General features: G+C 41.3%; 1 protein-coding gene and 1 non-coding gene across 3 annotated transcripts in view; one reads left to right on the top strand and one right to left on the bottom strand.

Annotated features, from left to right (window-relative positions):
• The window catches only part of UBE2V2 (ubiquitin conjugating enzyme E2 V2), a 50,078-nt gene extending 36,159 nt beyond the window's left edge, over nucleotides 1–13,919 (bottom strand). Inside the window, exons 1-2 of one of the 2 annotated variants that reach the window (XM_089678405.1) lie at nucleotides 13,787–13,919; nucleotides 196–341 (exon numbers count right to left, since the gene is read on the bottom strand). In XM_089678405.1, the coding sequence (XP_089534531.1) occupies nucleotides 196–341; nucleotides 13,787–13,802 (162 nt within the window). In that variant the 5' untranslated portion in view covers nucleotides 13,803–13,919. The remainder of the gene's footprint in view (nucleotides 1–195; nucleotides 342–13,786) is intronic. The other variant, XM_089678404.1, reaches the window with a different exon arrangement.
• A 290-nt stretch (nucleotides 13,920–14,209) lies between these two features.
• Nucleotides 14,210–14,282, top strand: TRNAA-AGC (transfer RNA alanine (anticodon AGC)). The gene has a single exon. It is a non-coding gene; the product is annotated as a tRNA-Ala (tRNA).
• The last annotated feature ends 4,356 nt before the right edge of the window (nucleotides 14,283–18,638 follow it).

The raw sequence follows: 18,638 nt of genomic DNA, 5'->3' as shown, positions 1-18,638 counted from the left end.
CTCGATTTCCTGTCCCAGTGAAGCAAGGATGTCTGCTCATCAGGAACAAATGGCAAAAACCTGACAGATTCTACACCTTTTCCACACTATCCAAAACTTAATTAGGATTGTTTTGTCTGGCGTTTTATTATAATAAAGAGTTGTATCAGAGGAAAAGGAAAAAAAAACTGCTGTGGAAAGCAGTTGGCAGCTCACTCTTGGGGGTCCAATGATCATTCCTGTCCATCTAGCAAGAGTCATATCTTCATCATTTTCAAGGCCCCAGCTGACTGTACCATCTCCAACACCCTTCTGCCCTTCTTCAAGCTCATCCAGTAATTGGAAATTGCGAGGAACTGTGACTGGAAACAAAAAAGTTAGAGCATAATGGTAGCCTCTGATAAAGAAACATTGATTGGTTTTACTAGCTTCAAACACATTTTGAAATGCATAACCACTGCAGTTTCAGCGCCTTTGGTTAACCACTTCAAAACCGGACACTTTTACCCAATTCCCTTCCAGGCCAATTTTCAGGTTCCAGCGCCCTAACACTTTGAATAACAATTGCGTGGTCAAGCAACACTGTACCCAAACGAAAATGTTATCAATTTGTTCACACAACTAGAGCTTTCTTTTGGTGGTATTTATTTTTTGCTAAAATTAACAAAAAAGACCGAAAATTTTGAAAGAAAAAAAAAAAAAAAAAAACATGTTTCTTTGTTTCTGTTATAAAAGTTTGCAAATAAATAATTGTTCTTCATAAATTTAGGCCAAGATGTATTCTGCTACATGTCTTTGGTGAAAATAACCCAAATCAGTGTTCATTATTTAGTCTGTAGGAAAGTTATAGAGTTCACAAACTATGGGATATATCTGAAAATTGATCAATCCTGAAGTACTGACGGCCAATCTAATTTCTTGAGGTCCAAAAATGTCAGAACAGTACAGATATCCTCCAAATGACCCCTTTTTGCAAGTAGACAGTCCAACGTATTTCACAAGAGGCATGGCAAGTTTTTTGAAGTTGTAATTTGTCAATTTTTAAAAAAATTAATTTAAAAAAAATTTCACAATTTTATTTTACATACTGTCACCAGTGCAGTAACACCTGATCCGGGAAGGAAGTCATATGATGCCCTACAGAAGGGATGAAAGTTTCACCAGACTGTCATTTTACTATAGGCTGGGCGGGAAGTTGTTAATCTGCACTAAAGAAGTGCGTTAACCACCCACATACCTGTGCAGAGACTGCTCTGTGTCCACTTGGCCTCCAGAAGGTTTTACCCTTTCAAGACCAGGGCATTTTTTTTGCTATTTAACACTGAGCTATTTTACCTGGAAATTGCTCAGTCATGCAACACTGTACCTATATTAAAATTTATATAATTTTTTTCACACAAATAGAGCTTTCTTTTGGTGGGATTTAATCACTACTGGGTTTTTTATTTTTTGCTATATAAACTAAAAAATACTGAAAGTGTTGGAAAAAACATGTTTTTCTTTGCTATATTTCTTTGGAAAAAATAACCCAAAACAGTGTATATTATTTAGTCTGTGTGAATGTTATAGAGTTGACAAACTATGGGATATATATTCGAAAATTGATCCTGAGCTACATATTTCTTGAGGCCCTAAAATGCCAGGACAGTACATATATCCCCCAAATGACCCATTTTTGGAAAGTAGACAGTCTAAGGTTTTTAGTAAGAAGCATGGTGAGTTTTTTGAAATTGTAATTTTTTTGTCAGTCTTTTGGAATATGAAGAAATTAAATAAAATTAGTTTTTCATTCACTTTTTTTTTTTTAATTATACATACGGTCACCAGTGCAGTACAGCATCATTGAGAGTGACTGGTGACCATATGTAAAAAAAAAAAAAAAATTGAATAAATGTATTTTTTTAAAACTTTTTACTTTACATTTTTTTTTTTTTACTACCATCAGCAATCTGCACTGCATTCCATTCAGGGGAGTACATTTTGTCCCCTATGCGATTAAAAAAAAAAAAAAAAAAAAAAAAAAAAAAAAAAAAAAAAAAAAAAAAGGAAAGTTACAGCTAAGCACATACCATCCCCTCAAAAAGAAAAAAAAAAAATTTGAGGCCCCCACATATACGCACTTACAAACGTAAAAGCACACACTGGGGCACCTACGCATGAAAATGTCAATTGCGATACACGTTACATACAACCACGCATGCCAGAATGAGAGCAATAATACTAGCACAAGATATCCTCTATAACACTTATAGTGATGACCTATAAGGGGCTTTGCATCAAGGGCAACTGTCACCTGTAGAAAATATAGGGTACTGAAGTTCATTGCCATTTCACAAGAGCGCGCAAGTTTAAGGTTTGACATGTTGGATATCTATTTACTTGCTGCAGCCTCATCTTTTATATATTTTACAACAAAAAAAAAAAAAAGGTAATTTATTGCTTTTTTGTGCCCTAAAATTAACTCAAGTATTTTTTACTGAAATTTTAGGGGAATATCGTACAACATAAAAAATCTGGAACTACCACTATTTTATTATGTAGGGTGTCTGCTTTCAGAAAATATATAATGTTTGGGGGTTTTGTGTAATCGTCAAGCCTATAACGATTTTTTATGCTTCTGCAAAAAACGCAAAAATGGCTCTGGCAGTGAAAGGGATAAAGAATAAGCCCAACATTCCCTTTTCCTGATGAGCACCCCATTGGTGCTCATTGCACTGCAAGCTCTCTCCCCTCCCTGCTACTCCCCAGGTGCAGTGCTGGAGACAGGCAGGGAAGGGGGGAGGATATAAACAGCACAATATTAAAAATATTACACGTTTAAGTCACCAGAAAGCCCCTTTTGTTGTTAAATGACCCAAAAGATTTTGGTTAAAATGTATTTATTTTTTAGCTGGACAAGTAGATTGTCATGAGGGACAAGTAGATTGTCACCCCAATTTAGTCCCAGGACAAGCAGTTTTTTAAAAATTTTCAACACCCCTGGTTTGTCCTATTTACTGCAAGTCTCCTAATCTGTGAACCGGTGGTAATTTTTTTGGAATGTGTCGCAGCTATAGCGACTCATTCTTAAAGTGACAGTAATAAGAACTGCCTGGTTCTGTCGCACTTGTCAGAAGCTATAACAAAATTGTTGCAAGGCTTTCCAAAATTAAGAACAGATTGTTTTAAAAAGATCCTACAGGCACTAGAATTTTTTTTTCTTTTTGCTTGTTTTGACGTTGAAGATCTCTCCCTATAAAAATAAATGCCAGCTACTGTTTGGTAAAAGCGTAGAAATGGGGCACCAATGAGGAGCTCTCCTGGCTGGCATGTTTCACGTTTATCTTAGGGAACATGTTAATCCATTTAAATGCAAAAAGTTATGTTGCACAAACTTAACTTGGTAATTTTTTTGACAAGTCTGAAGAAGCAAGCTGCACAATACGTTATAAATGGAAAATTTACTTTACTCCGCTCAAACTAAACTGCGTGCACTGTAAGCATTAAACAGACTTCGGGTTTAGCGATAAATATAATGCTCAGGTATGCAGTCAGGAGGGTGTGCCTAGCTGAGAAAACCCCTCCTGAAGACTCCTGGGATGTATGACATCATTTGCTGGGCCTGGAAACCAGACAGTAACTTAAAAAGAAAAGAAAAAAAATACATATACCTTCCAAACTGATTTCTAATGCTAACAGCCACTTAAGAGGAAGATTTTACCCCAATCAAGAGCAGGTCATTTTTTGCTATTTGGCACCGCGCTACTTTAACTGGTAAATTGTGTAATCATGCAATGCTGTACGCAAATTTATATAATTTTTTCACACACAGAGCTTTAATTTGGCGGTATCAAAAAAAAAAAAAAAAAAAGAAGATGAATTGAATTTCTTCATAAATTTTGGCCAAAATGTATTCTGCTAAATCTTGATACCTGCATATTAATTGGTTTGCCTGGAAGCCATAGTGTCTACAAAATAAGAAATAAATCCTTGAATTTTTATTTATTTTTTTATACTAGTAATGGCAGTGATCAGCATCTTGCAGTGGGTCTGCAATACTACAGCGGGCAATCTAACACTAGCTGACACTGGGGTGGGGGGGAAGAGAGAGCGCCCTGTATTGTTTACCAACACATGGCTCTTCTCTGTCATTCCCTGAGCCAATCAGCAGGTTGTGGCCATAGATCAGCAAAAAATGACAGCAAAGTCTTTGGGGTCCACGCATGCGCTCGCAAGCAGACCCAGAAGAAAGACACTATGTACATGTATGTGATTGTGCCTGTATGAGTCGACCTGCGGCAGTAAATGTACTGCAGTGGGTTAGCAAGCAGTTAAAATGAGTCAATGTTGATTGAGAGATTGAAGTTTTGCTTTAATAGCCATTGTCATTTCCTGCTGTACAGTTGAACACTCTACTATCTCTTTGTACTGAAAATACAAAACAAACTTTCACTAAAAAAAAAAAAAACACACACAAAAAACAAACAAACACACAAAGTACAGCAGATATTTTACCCATAGAAAGGAGGCATGTAAGAAGACAGCTATAGGACATAAAAACTGCACAAGTGTAGGCTATTTTTACAGCTGAACATTCTCGTGCAGTCAAATGCAAGGGAAACTGTATGTAAAACATATGGAAATATCTGCCATTATAACACTGGAGCCGGATGAAGAAACCACAATATTTGTGAGCAATGGCATCAAATTTAAAGAGGAACTAAACTGAGAAACAAATATGTAATATATTTCCGCTTACCAATCTTTTTAAGGACCTAAAGTTTCACCTTTTAACAAAAATTAAAATGCACAATTTTTTACAGGTAAAAAAATAAAAGGAGAACCTGTCACCAGAAAATCATCACATAAAAACAAACATTTTTGTGTTCATTAAAAGTCAACAGCAACTAAAAATGTAGCTGCTAACTTTTAACCACTTGCCTACCAGGCACTTTCACCCCCTTCTTGCCCAGGCCAATTTTCAGCTTTCAGCATTGTCCCACTTTGAATGACAATTGCGCAGTCATGCAATACTGTACCCATATAAAAATTGTTATCATTGTTTTGAGACAGATAGAGCTTTCTTTTGATGGTATGTAATCACCTTTTATTTTTTGATAAACCAAAAACTGAAAATTTTGAAAAGAAAAAAAATGAGTAATGTTTCTCCTTCACTGATGTGCGCTAATGAGGTTGCAGTGATGGGCACTAATAGGTGGCACTGATGGGCATTGACAGGCATCACCGATGGGCACTGAAAGGCAGTACTCATATATGGCACCCATAGGCAGCACTGATATGTGGCATTGATGGGGCTACACTGATCATCATTGCCCTGATGATCAGTGTAGATGTCCCCTCTGAGGAATGTCGATTACCGGTTCTCCTCAAGAGCTGTCAGTGTAACAGCTCATGAGGAGAGAAATGCTGATAAACGGCATTTCCTTATCTACATGCGATCAGCTGTGATTGGACACAGCTGATCACATGACAGAGCTGAAGTCATCGGCTCTTTCCACTGATCGGTGATCCACTGTGTCCCAGCAACACAGCACACCACGCATGGTTAGACTGGAAGGACATTATATGACGTCCTCCCAGAACGAGAGAACAGCCTTGTACCCATCATTTCCTTATAAGCCAGGTGGGAGGTGGTTAATAAACACACATACCTGTCCTGGGGTCCAGTAATGTACTCACCTGCACAGTCCCTGCTCTCCTTCTGTCCTTCACGACGCCGGCATCTCTACGGTGGGCACCAGGCTGTGACAGCTTACGGCTTCACAGCCTGGTGCCCACTGCACATGCACGGGTCATGCCGCACCTCCCGATTGGTCCAGCAAGCTCCTGGGATCTGCAAAAGTTCCCAGGAGACTGCAGGAGCAAGGAGGGGGCCGATCTTCTGGCTCACTTTGATGCTCTGAACTGAGCCAGAAGTGGGAGCACGAACCTGTAAAAACCAGGTACCCGCTACCCCCCAAAAGGTGACAAATATTGCAGTGGAGGTGGGGAGGGGGCAAATAAGCGGAGCTTACACTTTTGAGTGGAACTCCGCTTTAAGTAAAAAATGTTTTATATTTTTAAAAAAAATTTAAGTTACACCCAAGCATATAACCCCCCCCCACCCCACCAAATTTTTCAAGGCCCCCCCACCCCCGCATATGTACGCACATACAAACGTAAAAGCATGCGCTAGGGTGCCTACACATGAAGACGATTGCGATACACAATACATATCGCCATGCACGCCAAAATGAGAGCAATAATTCTAGCACCAGACCTCCTCCGTAACACTAAACTGAATTGTAGGGGCTTTAAAAGCGTCACCTATAGAAAATATAGCATACTAACGTTTGTTGCCATTTCACAAGCGCATGCAAATTTAATTTAATAAATTTAATGTTGGATATCTATTTACTCGATGCAACGTTGTCTTTTATATTTTACAAAAAAATTGGATAGTTTATTGCTTTTTGTGCCCTAAAATGAACGCAAATATATTTTTTACCGAAATTTTGCGATGATGTACGACATAAAAAATTGGAAGTACTGCTTTTTTATTCTCTAGGGTCTCCGATTTCAAAAAAATAGAGAACACTTGGGGGTTGTGTGTAATCTTCAGGACTTAAATGATTTCTAAATGTGTGCAAAAATGGCTCTGGCAGCAAAAAGGATAAAGGATAAGCCTGACATTCCCATTTCCTGACAAGAAGCCAATCAGTTGTCATTACACTGCAAGGTCTCTCCCCTCCCTGCTAGCCCCTGGGTGCAGTGCTGGAGACAGGCAAGGAGGGGAAGAGGAGAAATACAGCGCAATGCTAAAAATATTAAACGTTTAAGTCGCCATAAAGCCCCTTTTCTTTTTAAAAGCCCCAGACATTACTTAAAGCAGATTTAAATATGGTTTTGGTTAAAAAAAAAAAAATTTTTATCAGGACAAGTAGATTGTCATGAGGGACAAGTAGATTGGACACCGATTTAGTCCCTGGACAAGTAGGTTTTAAAAAAAATTTCCACAACCCCGAGTGTGCATTTATTATTTTTTGTTTCTGGAGACGGTAAAAAATAGCACAAGCGATCAGGAGATCGCTGGTGCCATGAAGGTCTCCTGCAGACTGGTCAGTGTATCTGTGTACCTGTACACCTCATACGAGCAACCAGATAAATACTTACTGATAGGAAGATTCAATGAATAAAAACAGAGCTCCATGGCGCCGTGGTAGTTCATTGAGAACTACAAGCAGACGGCTGTCAAAACCTGTAGTGTTCTCATTCACCGAATACTGTGAGTGACGCAGCCGGGTGGGCGCAGTGCCACGTTTTTGAAAAAATTGTGACAGCTACTGGGGAGGAGAAGATCCCCCGCTAGCTGTCACAATGGGGATGGGGGGCAAGGTCTCTTTTTAACATGTTACACCCTGAATATGGGTGTAAAATGTTAAGAAAGGTGAACTTATCCTTTACATGTTTTGACTGCATTAGTTTTTGCTTCTTAGGCTTTTTTCCCCCCCTAGTAATTTCACCTGATGAACCAGACAGGAAAACCTTTCCTGTCTAAGCATGTCTCCGGTCTGAATGGAGAAGAAAAGCAGACCGCCTTAGACAAAGCACTGTCAATATGTGGAAAAGGTAACGTTAGGCCCCTTTCACACTGGCGAACACTGGGTCCACCCATCTGTTTTTCAAACAGAATCAGACCATTCATTGCTCTCTATGGAGTGGCGGTTGCAAACAGAAATGTGTCCATTTACACCCACCTGCATCCGATCTTCTAAAAACAGATGGATGGGGATCCATTGCCCATCCATCTAGTAGATCTGATGACAGTAGGATTTTTGTTTTGAAAGGTGGTCCATTTACATCTGAATGCCCATAGAGGAAAGCATGCTGTGTCCACTCTGCATAAGCTGAGCAGACCTGTCATCCACCTGCTTAGCAAGGTCAATGTACAGATCCCTCCCCTGAGCAGGTGGGTCCACACATGTGAGATGGGTCTAAGATGAACTAGCATATTTAGATGGACTTTACAGACAACTTAAAGACAAACTTTAGCTAACACTTTATAGGCAGTTACAGCAAACTGTTTTTCCTTTTGGGATAAAGGTTTTGCATGAATAAAAGCTGTTCCTTTTAAATACTCCTGCCAGTGTTAAGTAGCTTGTCTCATCCACGTAAATTGATACATTCTGCTGGAGAGCCTGAGCTTGTGAAAAACAGTAGACATCCTGGCTGGATTACCAGATGAAAACAGAAGAAAAAGAAAGCCTAAAACAAGAAAACTAATGCAGTCATATCTAAGAACTGATAAGCTGCCATATAATATATGTTACAGCAAACAGTGCTTTTCCTTTTGTGATAAAATGTTTTACAATGAATAATAAAAAAAAAAAATCATTGCAAGTACTCATGTGGTAAATGTTTTGTGTCAACACCAACTGACACTTTTGCTGGACAGTTAGGTCTGGTAAAGGAAGTTGAAAAATAAATTAAGGGCATATGTGGTTTGATCAAAACAATAGAATCTGCAAACAGTCATAACTTTCCTTCCTATCGATTTAGACTCAATTTCAATTGCATTTGAACAAATAGCGTTCATCGGCCAGGGCAGAAAACTATTGATTGTGCTGCATTGATGGGTAGCATTGAGATGCTTAGGTCATGAATATGATCATATTTTAAATCGATCAGATTACGAGATTACATGATGGAAACAGAAAAGCAATTGAAGAGTTACGACTGAAAGTTACAACAATTTCCAAGTTATCCATTAAAATCCAGTTCCCTGTGTGTGGTATGTTGATCACATGGGTTAACGACTATAGATTGATTACCCCTTACAGAAGGATTAGTGAGAAAAAAAAATATTTATCGAAGTGTATATGGCCACCATAAGGCTGGCAATGCACAGATTTTTTTTTTTTTTTTTTTTTAGTTTTTTCATTCAGGCTAAAAAAAAAAAAAAACCCCTAAGATTCCTCTATTCATGCTATAAACAAATCTCCTGCTACAGCTATTGTATTTTGACAGATCAAAATACTTGAACAGCAGCTGTATCAGTTTGGATGTGTAGGCGAAAATTTACCCACAGGCTCCTTTGACAAAAGTTGATTGAACTAAGCAGGGCCAGCACAGCCACCCACTGTGCAAATTTCTGCTGCTTCATTAGCAACGCACAGTGTGGTTGATTTACTAAAACTGGAGCACTCAGAATCTGGTGCAGCTGTGCATGGTAGCTAATCAGCTTCTAACCTCAGCTTGTTCAATTAAGCTTTGACAGAAAAAAAAAAATACTGAAAGCGGATTGGTTTCTATGCAGAGCTGCACCTGATTTTGCACTCTCCAGATTTAGTAAAATCAACCCCAGTGTATGGCCAGATTTATTGGTCAGATCAATGAGTGAAAAAGGAAAAAAAAGCTGAAAAAAAAAAAAAAAGAAACCATTAAAACCACAACATTAAGAATTAAGCTGCAATATATTACAGTATTGCTTTTGGGTTTAATACCGCTTTATAGGATAGGTACATTTCATAACAAACCCTATTCTTTTTGCCCCTTTGCCTTGACCTAAACCAACCTATATACCCCTTCCACAGATGTAGAATTACCTCAACCTGATGGCTACAGCCTCTGATGCTTGTTTATATCCAGTGGTGTCAAGTGTCACTTTCCTGGCCACACCTGTGCATTACAGCCCCAGAGACATCTAAGAATCCTTCGAAGACTCCTCGTCTCCAGCCTAGGACGCAGTCTTAAGTCTATGGAACTGTGATGTGCAGGCGTGGCCAGGAGGATGATGGGACTTGTGGAGCTGTATGTAAAAATCATCGAAGCTTGGGTCTGTGGATCATGGAATGTATGGAGGGTGAGCCAGACAATAAGATAACAGAGCAAAGGAGGGCCAGACATCTGACGCAGCCACAAGTGTTGGATGCCAAAGAATCGTCAGCAGGTTTTTCTCAGTGATGAAGACTGGTGTATTCTTCATATGTCTGGGCTATGAGATAGAGTGGCAAGACAGAAGGCTTTTCTTAAGAAGAAAAACATGCAAGCCCGGCTCAAGTTTGCAAAAACACAACAGAAGTCTCCCAAACGCATGTGGGAAAATGTGCTATGGTCTGATGAAACCAAGGGTGAACTTTTTGGCCATAATTCCAAAAGATATGTTTGGTGCCAAACAATACTGCACATCACCAAAAGAACACCATACCCACAGTGAAGTACGATGGTGGCAGCATCATGCTTTGGAGCGGTTTTTCTTCAGCTGGACCTAGGGCCTTAGTCAAGGTAGAGGGAACTATGAACTGTTCCAAATACCAGTCAATATTGGCACAAAACCTTCAGGCTTCTGCTAGAAAGCTGAACATGAAGAAGAACTTCATCTTTCAGCATGACAACGACCCAAAGCATACATCCAAATCAACAAAGGAATGGCTTCACGAGAAGAAGATTAAAGTTTTGAAATGGTCCAGCCAGAGCCCAGACCTGAATCCGATCGAAAAGAGGGCTGTGCACAGGAGATGCCTTCGCAATCTGACAGATTTGGAGTGTTTTGCACGGAAGAGTGGGCAAATATTGCCAAGTCAAGATGTGCCATGCTGATAGACTCATACCCAAAAAGACTGAGTGCTGGAATAAAATCAAAAAGGTGCTTCAAGGGTGTGCACACTTATGCAACCGTATTGTTTTATTTTTTTTTTATTTTTACTTCCCTCCACCTAAAAGATTTCAGTTTGTTCAACTGAGTTGTACAGTTTATAGGTTACACTGATTTATCTTTGTCTCATTTTTATTACATCACAGAAACCTGACATTTTAACAGGGGTGTGTAGACACTGCATATTGCGTTTGCGCAAATACCGTTTGACAAAAAATTGCAACACCAATCATCTTATTCTATAGGGCTTCTGCTAAAAACAAAAATAATATATATATATATATATATATATATATATATATATATGTGTGTGTGTGTGTGTTTGGGGGTTCTAAGTAATGTTCTAGCAAAAAAAATGCAAATTTTTACATGTAGAAGAGGAATGTCAGAATTGGTCCGGTAGGCAAGTGGTTAATGGAGCAGACACTGGAGGTTGATTTAACTGCTCAGCAGGTGCTTGTACTGAGCACCCAAGTGCTTCCATGTACGAGGGTAACCTGAAAGAATAACTTTTTTTTCTCATTGGGCCTGAGCCTGATTTATTTGCTCAGTAAATGCCTGCTGAGCGCTAATATAGGCTGACACTCCCCTTTCTTGACGAGCACCCAATTGGTGCGCATCGCACTGCAAGGTCTCTTCCCTCCCTGCTAGTCCCCTGGTGCGGTGCTGGAGACAGGCAGGGAGGTGATAAACAGAGCAATGTTAAATACATATGGTTTCTTCACTGGGCTTCGATCCCCAGCACTGACATGTTAACTGAGTGCACCCAGCTGTGACTTCTTGCTGCTTCACAGCCAGCTGACCACTACGCATGTGCGAGCCATGCTGCACTTTGTGAATGGAACTTTTGGCGGTGGGTCCACCGCAGCGATCTGGCCAGAGTGGTAACGGCCACCTGACAAAAACAGGTATTCACATTTCCCACCCTCCTCCAAAAAAATATCATCTACATGTGGCAGATTAGGGGGTGAAGAAGGGGGAAGAGCAGAAATTCTGTTCTAGGTGAATGCCATAATGTGCTAGTATGGCCTAAATAATAGTCTATTATGGCAGACTTACCTTTAGGCTACTTTCACACTGATCCGTAGCAAAACTGTGGTAAAATTGCATAGGCATTTTTGCTGCGTTTGCAGTGTCTTTACAGGACCACAAATGCTGCATTTTCCATTGATTTTAATGGGGAGGTGCGTTTTTGGTAAGGTTTTTTACCACACCAAACCAGCAGCAAAAACGCAGCAAGCAAGATTTTAAAAACTGCACCGGACCTGCAAAAGATCAGCGTGAAGGGTTCCATAGAATCCTATTATATTTTTTTTTTGGGGGGTGGATACCGGTTTTGTGGACCCACCAAAAGTTCTACACCACCCATCCCCTCTCCTGCCTACAACCTAGTCACACGTTTTTCATCTGCTTTTTTTTTTTTTTATGCAAAAGCAGAAGACAAATGGATCAGTGTGAAAGCAGCCTTAAGTAGAGGCTTTCAGCACCGCACAACCACCACTGCAGGCGCTACCATCTTTGCCCAGTCTTTCTTCTGGATTCTCGCTCTCCAGTTGTTTGAATGGCTGAGCCATGATGACATCACTCCCGCACATGGGGGTCATCGTGGTGGCACAGCCCTCTGCATTGATGGCAGGCTAAGTGTGCCCTACATGCAGAGTATCCCCACACACGTGCAGTGACATCATCAGCTCCGGCCAATGTGAATATCTCCTAAACCGGATCTATCCACTATACCTCATAATAAACTTACCTGTAGGAACAACCGATAAATCAGTTTTCTGCTGCTTTCATATAAGTATTGCTTAGGCACCTGTCCTACATTAAGCACTTCCTTGCCGTCCTATAGCAGAACTAATGCTACAGGGCCGCAGGGCTGTGCAAAATAACGTATATATACACATGATTTTTGCATTAAGGAGTAAGAGGCGCATGTGCCGCCCTACCGGCACCACCATTGGTGGCTACAGATGTTGATCACCGGGTCCTGGTTGGAGATTCCCCGCCGATCACTGACAAGGGAAAGACCTCTGTGTAAACAACACAGGTCTTTCTCCTGTCAGCAGTAACATGCTGCTGTGTATTTCTCTTCAGAGAAATACACAACAGCATGTTTTCCCAGTAAAAACACACACAGCACACATAATAAAACAGTTAACCCTTTGATTGCCCCAGATGTTAACCCCTTCCTGCCCAGTGTCATTAGTACAGTGTCAGTGTGTTTTATTAGCACTGATCACTGTATTATTGTCAGTGGCAGTTAGTTCCTCTCCAGTTTCAGAATGCCCGCTGCAGTCCCGCTATAAGTCGCTGATCGCCGCCATTACTAGTATAAAAAAAATCCAGTATGTATACCGCCATTTGTAAACGCTATAACTTTCACAAAACCAATTTACACGTATTAGGATTTCTTTAAAACAGACATGTAGCAGAAAACATTTTGGCCTAAATTTATGAAGACATTTATTTTACATTTGTACGGGATATGTTTAATAGCAAAAAGTAAAAATTTTTTTTCCTAAATTGTCGGGGTTTGTTTATAGCGCAAAAAAAAAAAAAAATTTAAAAAGAACAGAGGCAATCAAATACTACCGACAGAAAGCTGTCTGTGGGAAAAGGACGTAAATTTCACTCGGGTGCAGCGTTGCATGACTGTGCAATTGTCAGTTAAAGTAACAGCACCGTATCGCAAAAAAATGGCCTGGTCAGGAAGGAGAGTAAATCCTCTGGAGGGCAAGTGGTTACACAGAACAATGCCAGCCCTGGGCCACTATTTGCTGAATATGAGCAGAAAGGTGGGAAATGTCCCTGGCTCAGGTGGGGTGTATGGTAGAGGTGTGGAATACATGAAGGAGGCTCTGTCCATGGCTCCCATAGGGAACCTGTGTGTGCTGTACTGGCCATTCAATGTCACCCACACACCACAACATTCACCTGGACATGTGCCTGGCCTAATGGTCAGCGACCAATCACACGGCACCCCTCTGTCATTCACCTGACATGATAGGCTGCACTTCACCTGTACAGGCCAATGTGTGTCCGTGTTGTGCTGGGCCATGGACGGGAGGGGAACCATGGAGGTCTACCAGAGGATGGCTATAGATAGAGGGACACAGAGCATGACGTGTTACCGAGAGATCCCCGCCGAGGTCTGCACCATTCCCCCTCACCAACCTGTGCTCACCGCCATCTTCTCCGCCGCCCAGGACCGGAGGAGCCCACGCACTCCTGATGTCACCACGTTCAACTCCCCCCAGCCGGTGCGCGTCACTTCCGTCACCAGAAAACGGTCAGCCCCTCCGCTGCCCAGTGTGCGGGATGGTGAATGAGCGGCGTACTTATCAATGAATGAATGAGTGGTGCAGTGAGCTCGGCCGACCTCTCCATTCAGTGCGGCGCTCAGTCACCCTCCATACTGCGCTGTGTGACTCTGCCAGTCCAGTCCTGTGAGCTCTAAATACACCTGTAGATGAATGCTGTGTCTGCTGAAACAATGAAAGAGCCAGAGCCGCCGATCTTGAAAGGGGAATATGTTGAAAAACGTAAAATGGGACAGGCACGCAACTATCAGGAAAGGAGCAGGAGACCCTGTATGTGGGGGAATTAGCTCAAATGGTAGAGCGCTCGCTTAGCATGCGAGAGGTAGCGGGATCGATGCCCGCATTCTCCATTCTTTTAGTGAACGGGAAATTAATGAGCAAAGAGAGCTTACAGCAGATTTTAATTGTTTACTAGAAATCTGCAAACATTCATGCTTTCATACTATATATATTATATATTTTATTTTTTTATATATTTTTCTGTGTGCACAAAGGAGCTTTAAAACATTATGAAGCCCAAAAAGCAAGCATTTATTAATTTTTAGATGTGATGGCTGCATTAGTTTTCTTTTTTTTTTTAGGTTTTCTTTTTTATTTTCACCTGGTAGTTTTTTGTAAATCTTGTTTTTCAACAGAACAAGCTGTCCTGCAGACATTGCTGTTAGAGTCCTGGTGCTTAACCTGCTGCCCTTTGGAATTGGCTGTGCAGCCCTTGGATCTCAGCAGTCTGTAGTGGGAATATTGGGGTAATAGCATTGATCTCTACTAGCCCCATGTAACATGTTCCCAGGTTCATAATGTCTTATCCAGCGCCAAATATGTAGCATGTCTACACTCTCTGACCCTCATTTCCTTTACTAGGAATTACATTTCTGACAGTCCCCTCAAGCATTCAATATATTGAAAATTATGTGTGGCCCTTGGGTGATGTCAGGGGCTGCATTTAAGGGGCCACCTTTAGCTTATATGTTGACAACCATTGCGTTAAGCCCTGTACACACGATGAGAATATCGGACGAACAATTGCCCGTTTTTTTCGCCTGCTAGTCTCACATCGAAAGTGAAAAGGTTATTAAAGATACGAAAATTCTCCTATGAAAGAAAAGAATTTCGAAAGTGATGTCATGTATTGTATTGTATTTGTATTGTATTTTCGGATGACCACTGTACTTATTAAACGAAAATCATACGATCTGGTATCGTCCGAGAAAAAGTATGGCGCTTGTCCCTTCGGATATGTCGCACAAATTGTGATTGGCTCTCGAAAGCTGTGTACTAACGATTCGATTATCGGACGATCGGTCCTCGTGCGAACATTTTTGTACAATACTCTTATAGTGTGTCCGGGGCATTAGATGGTGGAAACAAACAATTTAACACTAACAGTGTGCTTACAGTGATCAGCTTTGATTTATGTAAAAACCTTTATCCCAAAAGAAATAAAAACTGTCTGATGTAACCAATTATAAAGTGTGAGCTGGAGTTTGGTTTCAATATTTTGGCTATACCTTCTAGCAGGCCCCCCTCCTCCCTCCAGACTGACAATGCTGCTCTCCAAAGGTGTCTCTGTTGCTCCTTCATCCAGGGTGGGGGCACTATAAAACACGAGGTGTGTAACTGGCCATATCACCAGGTAAAAAATAGGGGAAAAAAGCCTAAAAAAAGAAATGCAGCCCCCAATGTAATAATTGCTAAGCTGCAATATATTACATTTTTGATTTGGGGTGTAATCCCACTAGACAGGAGTATGGAAGGTATGACAGCAGGCATTATGTGCAGGAAAGGGCATGGAGCGTATGGCAGCAGGCAGTATGTGCAACTGAAGAGTTTGGAGGGTATGACAGTGGGTAGTATGTGCAGTAGAGGATTTCAAAGGGTATGACAGTGGGCAGTATGTGCAGGAGAGAAGCACAGAGAGTATGACAGTGAGCAGTATGTGCAGGAGAGAAGCACAGAGAGTATGACAGTGGGCAGTATGTGCAGGAGAGAAGCACAGAGAGTATGACAGTGGGCAGTATGTGCAGGAGAGAAGCACAGAGAGTATGACAGTGGGCAGTATGTGCAGGAGAGAAGCACAGAGAGTATGAGAGTGGGCAGTATGTGCAGGAGAGAAGCACAGAGAGTATGACAGTGGGCAGTATGTGCAGGAGAGAAGCACAGAGAGGATGACAGTGGGCAGTATGTGCAGGAGAGAAGCACAGGGAGTATGACAGTGGGCAGTGCTTAAGGACACAGCTAATCACAGAACTCCCAGAACTAGCAGACCGCACTGTAGCCATTTTTTGGCTATAGCCCAGTTGGAAATGGTTGGGCAACAACTATGTGGCAAATGCGCATTAAATGTAAAGTTATACACTTGCGAGCTAAAAACATGCATCATGCATACTAGGAGAACACCTGGGTAAGTCATTGTGGAGAGGGTTCTGGGTGTTCTGGCAGATCATAGACTTAATAAAAGCATGCAATGCCAAGCTGCAGTTTCTAAAGCTAGCAAAGTACTTTCTTGTATTAAAAGAGGTATAGACCCCAAAAGGAGAGAAATAATTTTGCCCCTGTAATTAGTAATACCTTGTCTGGAATATGCAGTTCAGTTTTAGGTACTGGTTCACAAAAAAGGATATTGAAGAACTGGAGAAAGCAGAGAAGGGAAACCAAAAAAGAAGAATTGAGGAGCTCAGCTATTAGGAAAGATTAGCTGAACTAAATGTATTGTCTCTTGAAAAGACAATTATGGGAGATATGATCTCCATAAAGGTGGTCCATATAGTAAACTTGATGTAAAGTTATTCACTTTAGTTTATCACAAAGGACAATGGGACACTCTGTAGGTGTGGAGGAAAATATACTTACCTCCATATACCGAAAGGCTTCTTCACAGTATGAGCTGTGAAAATGTGGAACAGGCTCCCTCAAGAACGAATACTGACCAGTTCAGTAGCTTGTTTATAAAAGAGCCGGATGCATTCCTAAATGCAAAAAATATAACTGGATACTATCATTTATAGGTAAGAACACCAGAGATTGTGGATCCTGGAAATATCTGATTTCCTTCTAGGGATCAAGAAGGAATTTATTTTTCCCCTTCTGGAGCAAATTGGGGTTTTTTGCTTTCCTCTGAATTAACTCTAGGTATAGATTCTGTTATCGGGAGGGTTATTTATTTATTTTTCTGCTGGTTGAACTGGATGGACTTGCATCTATAGCACCTTCCTAGTTAATGAAGGCTGTTAGGAAAATTTATTATAGCTACTCTGTAATCAGTGGAGCAGGGATTGATTACTCTGGCTTGCTCAGTGTATCACAGGCTGCTGCTCTGATTGCTTTCCCCAGCCAATCCCCAGGGAAGTGTGTACCCAGTAGGTGGTTAGAAAGCCCATAAATAGTCTAACGCCTGAGGCAGGGGGTGAGGTGTTCCTGGGTTCAGTCCTGCTGGAGGACTGTTCCTGGGACAGGATTGATGAAGGTGCCATTCAGAAGACAACGAGGACCCAGCTGGAGCTTAAGCTGGGGGGCCTATTTGCTAAGTTTGGGGGGGAAAGATTGTCCAGCTGTCCAGTGGTAGTGTGTCTGTGTCTCCCTCATTGAAGAATGCTTGGTGGATATCAGGAGGCAACCACTGATCCTACGTTACTGTGAGTAAACAATCTGAGTGCAGGGCCTTAGTGTCTGTGTAGCTCTATTTCTGGAAAGAATAATCACCTGGTAGCACCAGAGAGTCATGTGGGACTTTTTGAGCAGCTTAGAGAAACAGAGAAGAGTCCTCAAAGAGTTCAGTTCTGCAGTTGGGGTATCCCATGCACTCTTCACCCCATCCAAGTTCAACTTTCCAATATAGCATTAAACAGACACCCCTAGACTGCTCTATTTGAGCCAGTGAAAGAGGAAACAATGCTGTGTGCCTGGCTGTGTGTACACTAATCTGGGGAAAAGTATCATGTTCACCAGCAGCTTCTTAGGGGGTGCGCTACATGCCATTTTTCAACATAACTATGCAACTATGTCAAATTTAATCTGACCTGGATCACAATGAGCTACAGTTACTGACAAACTCGATGCTTGTATTTTATATCCGTTTAACTATGAAAAGATGAAAACTTTTCTTACTTATTCTTGCTGTGGCTGCAACTGAAACCATCCATTCTGTCTCCTCTTGACCCCCTAAATACCCAAAAGGGCTGAAGCTCTATTTTGTGGAAGAGAACTCTCTATATTCTGTCTCAGAATTTGGGCTTGGTCTGTGTTATGTCTACACGTTTAGCCCTGTGTTTGCTTTGACATTGTGGTGCTAGAGTTGCCAATCTGCCCAAGACCTGATGGGCAGAATGTTTAAAGCCCAACTCTGGGCAAAAAAAGTTTTTTCATGCAGTGGGCTGTGCCCATGCTTCATGGCTTAATTGCGAAGCGACCAGAAAGCTTATACTCACCTGATCCTCCAATACAGCATCAAATGGAGCTCCCCTACAATCCAGTGGTGGAATGTTACTGAAGTCCTCACGTCCAGAGTGGGCCTATGGGCTTAATGATGTCAGGAACAGTCCACCACACAAGACCGCGCAGGTGCAGGAACTGGTCTTGTACGGGGAGGATCAGGTAGGTATATCTCCCTTCTCCAATTCCCTAGACAAAAACGAGCAGTTAACCCTTGGAGTGAGGGCACAGCCCAACTGCAAGTGAAAATATTTTTTGCCCTAACTTGGGCTTTAAAG

The sequence above is a fragment of the Staurois parvus genome, unplaced genomic scaffold (assembly GCF_062004578.1).
Source record: "Staurois parvus isolate SC_StPar_1 unplaced genomic scaffold, SC_StPar_1.0 ptg000205l, whole genome shotgun sequence".
NCBI classification, from domain to species: Eukaryota; Metazoa; Chordata; class Amphibia; order Anura; family Ranidae; genus Staurois; species Staurois parvus.
The sequence above is the reverse complement of the archived record's forward strand: the minus strand, read 5'-3'. Positions and strand labels throughout refer to the sequence as shown.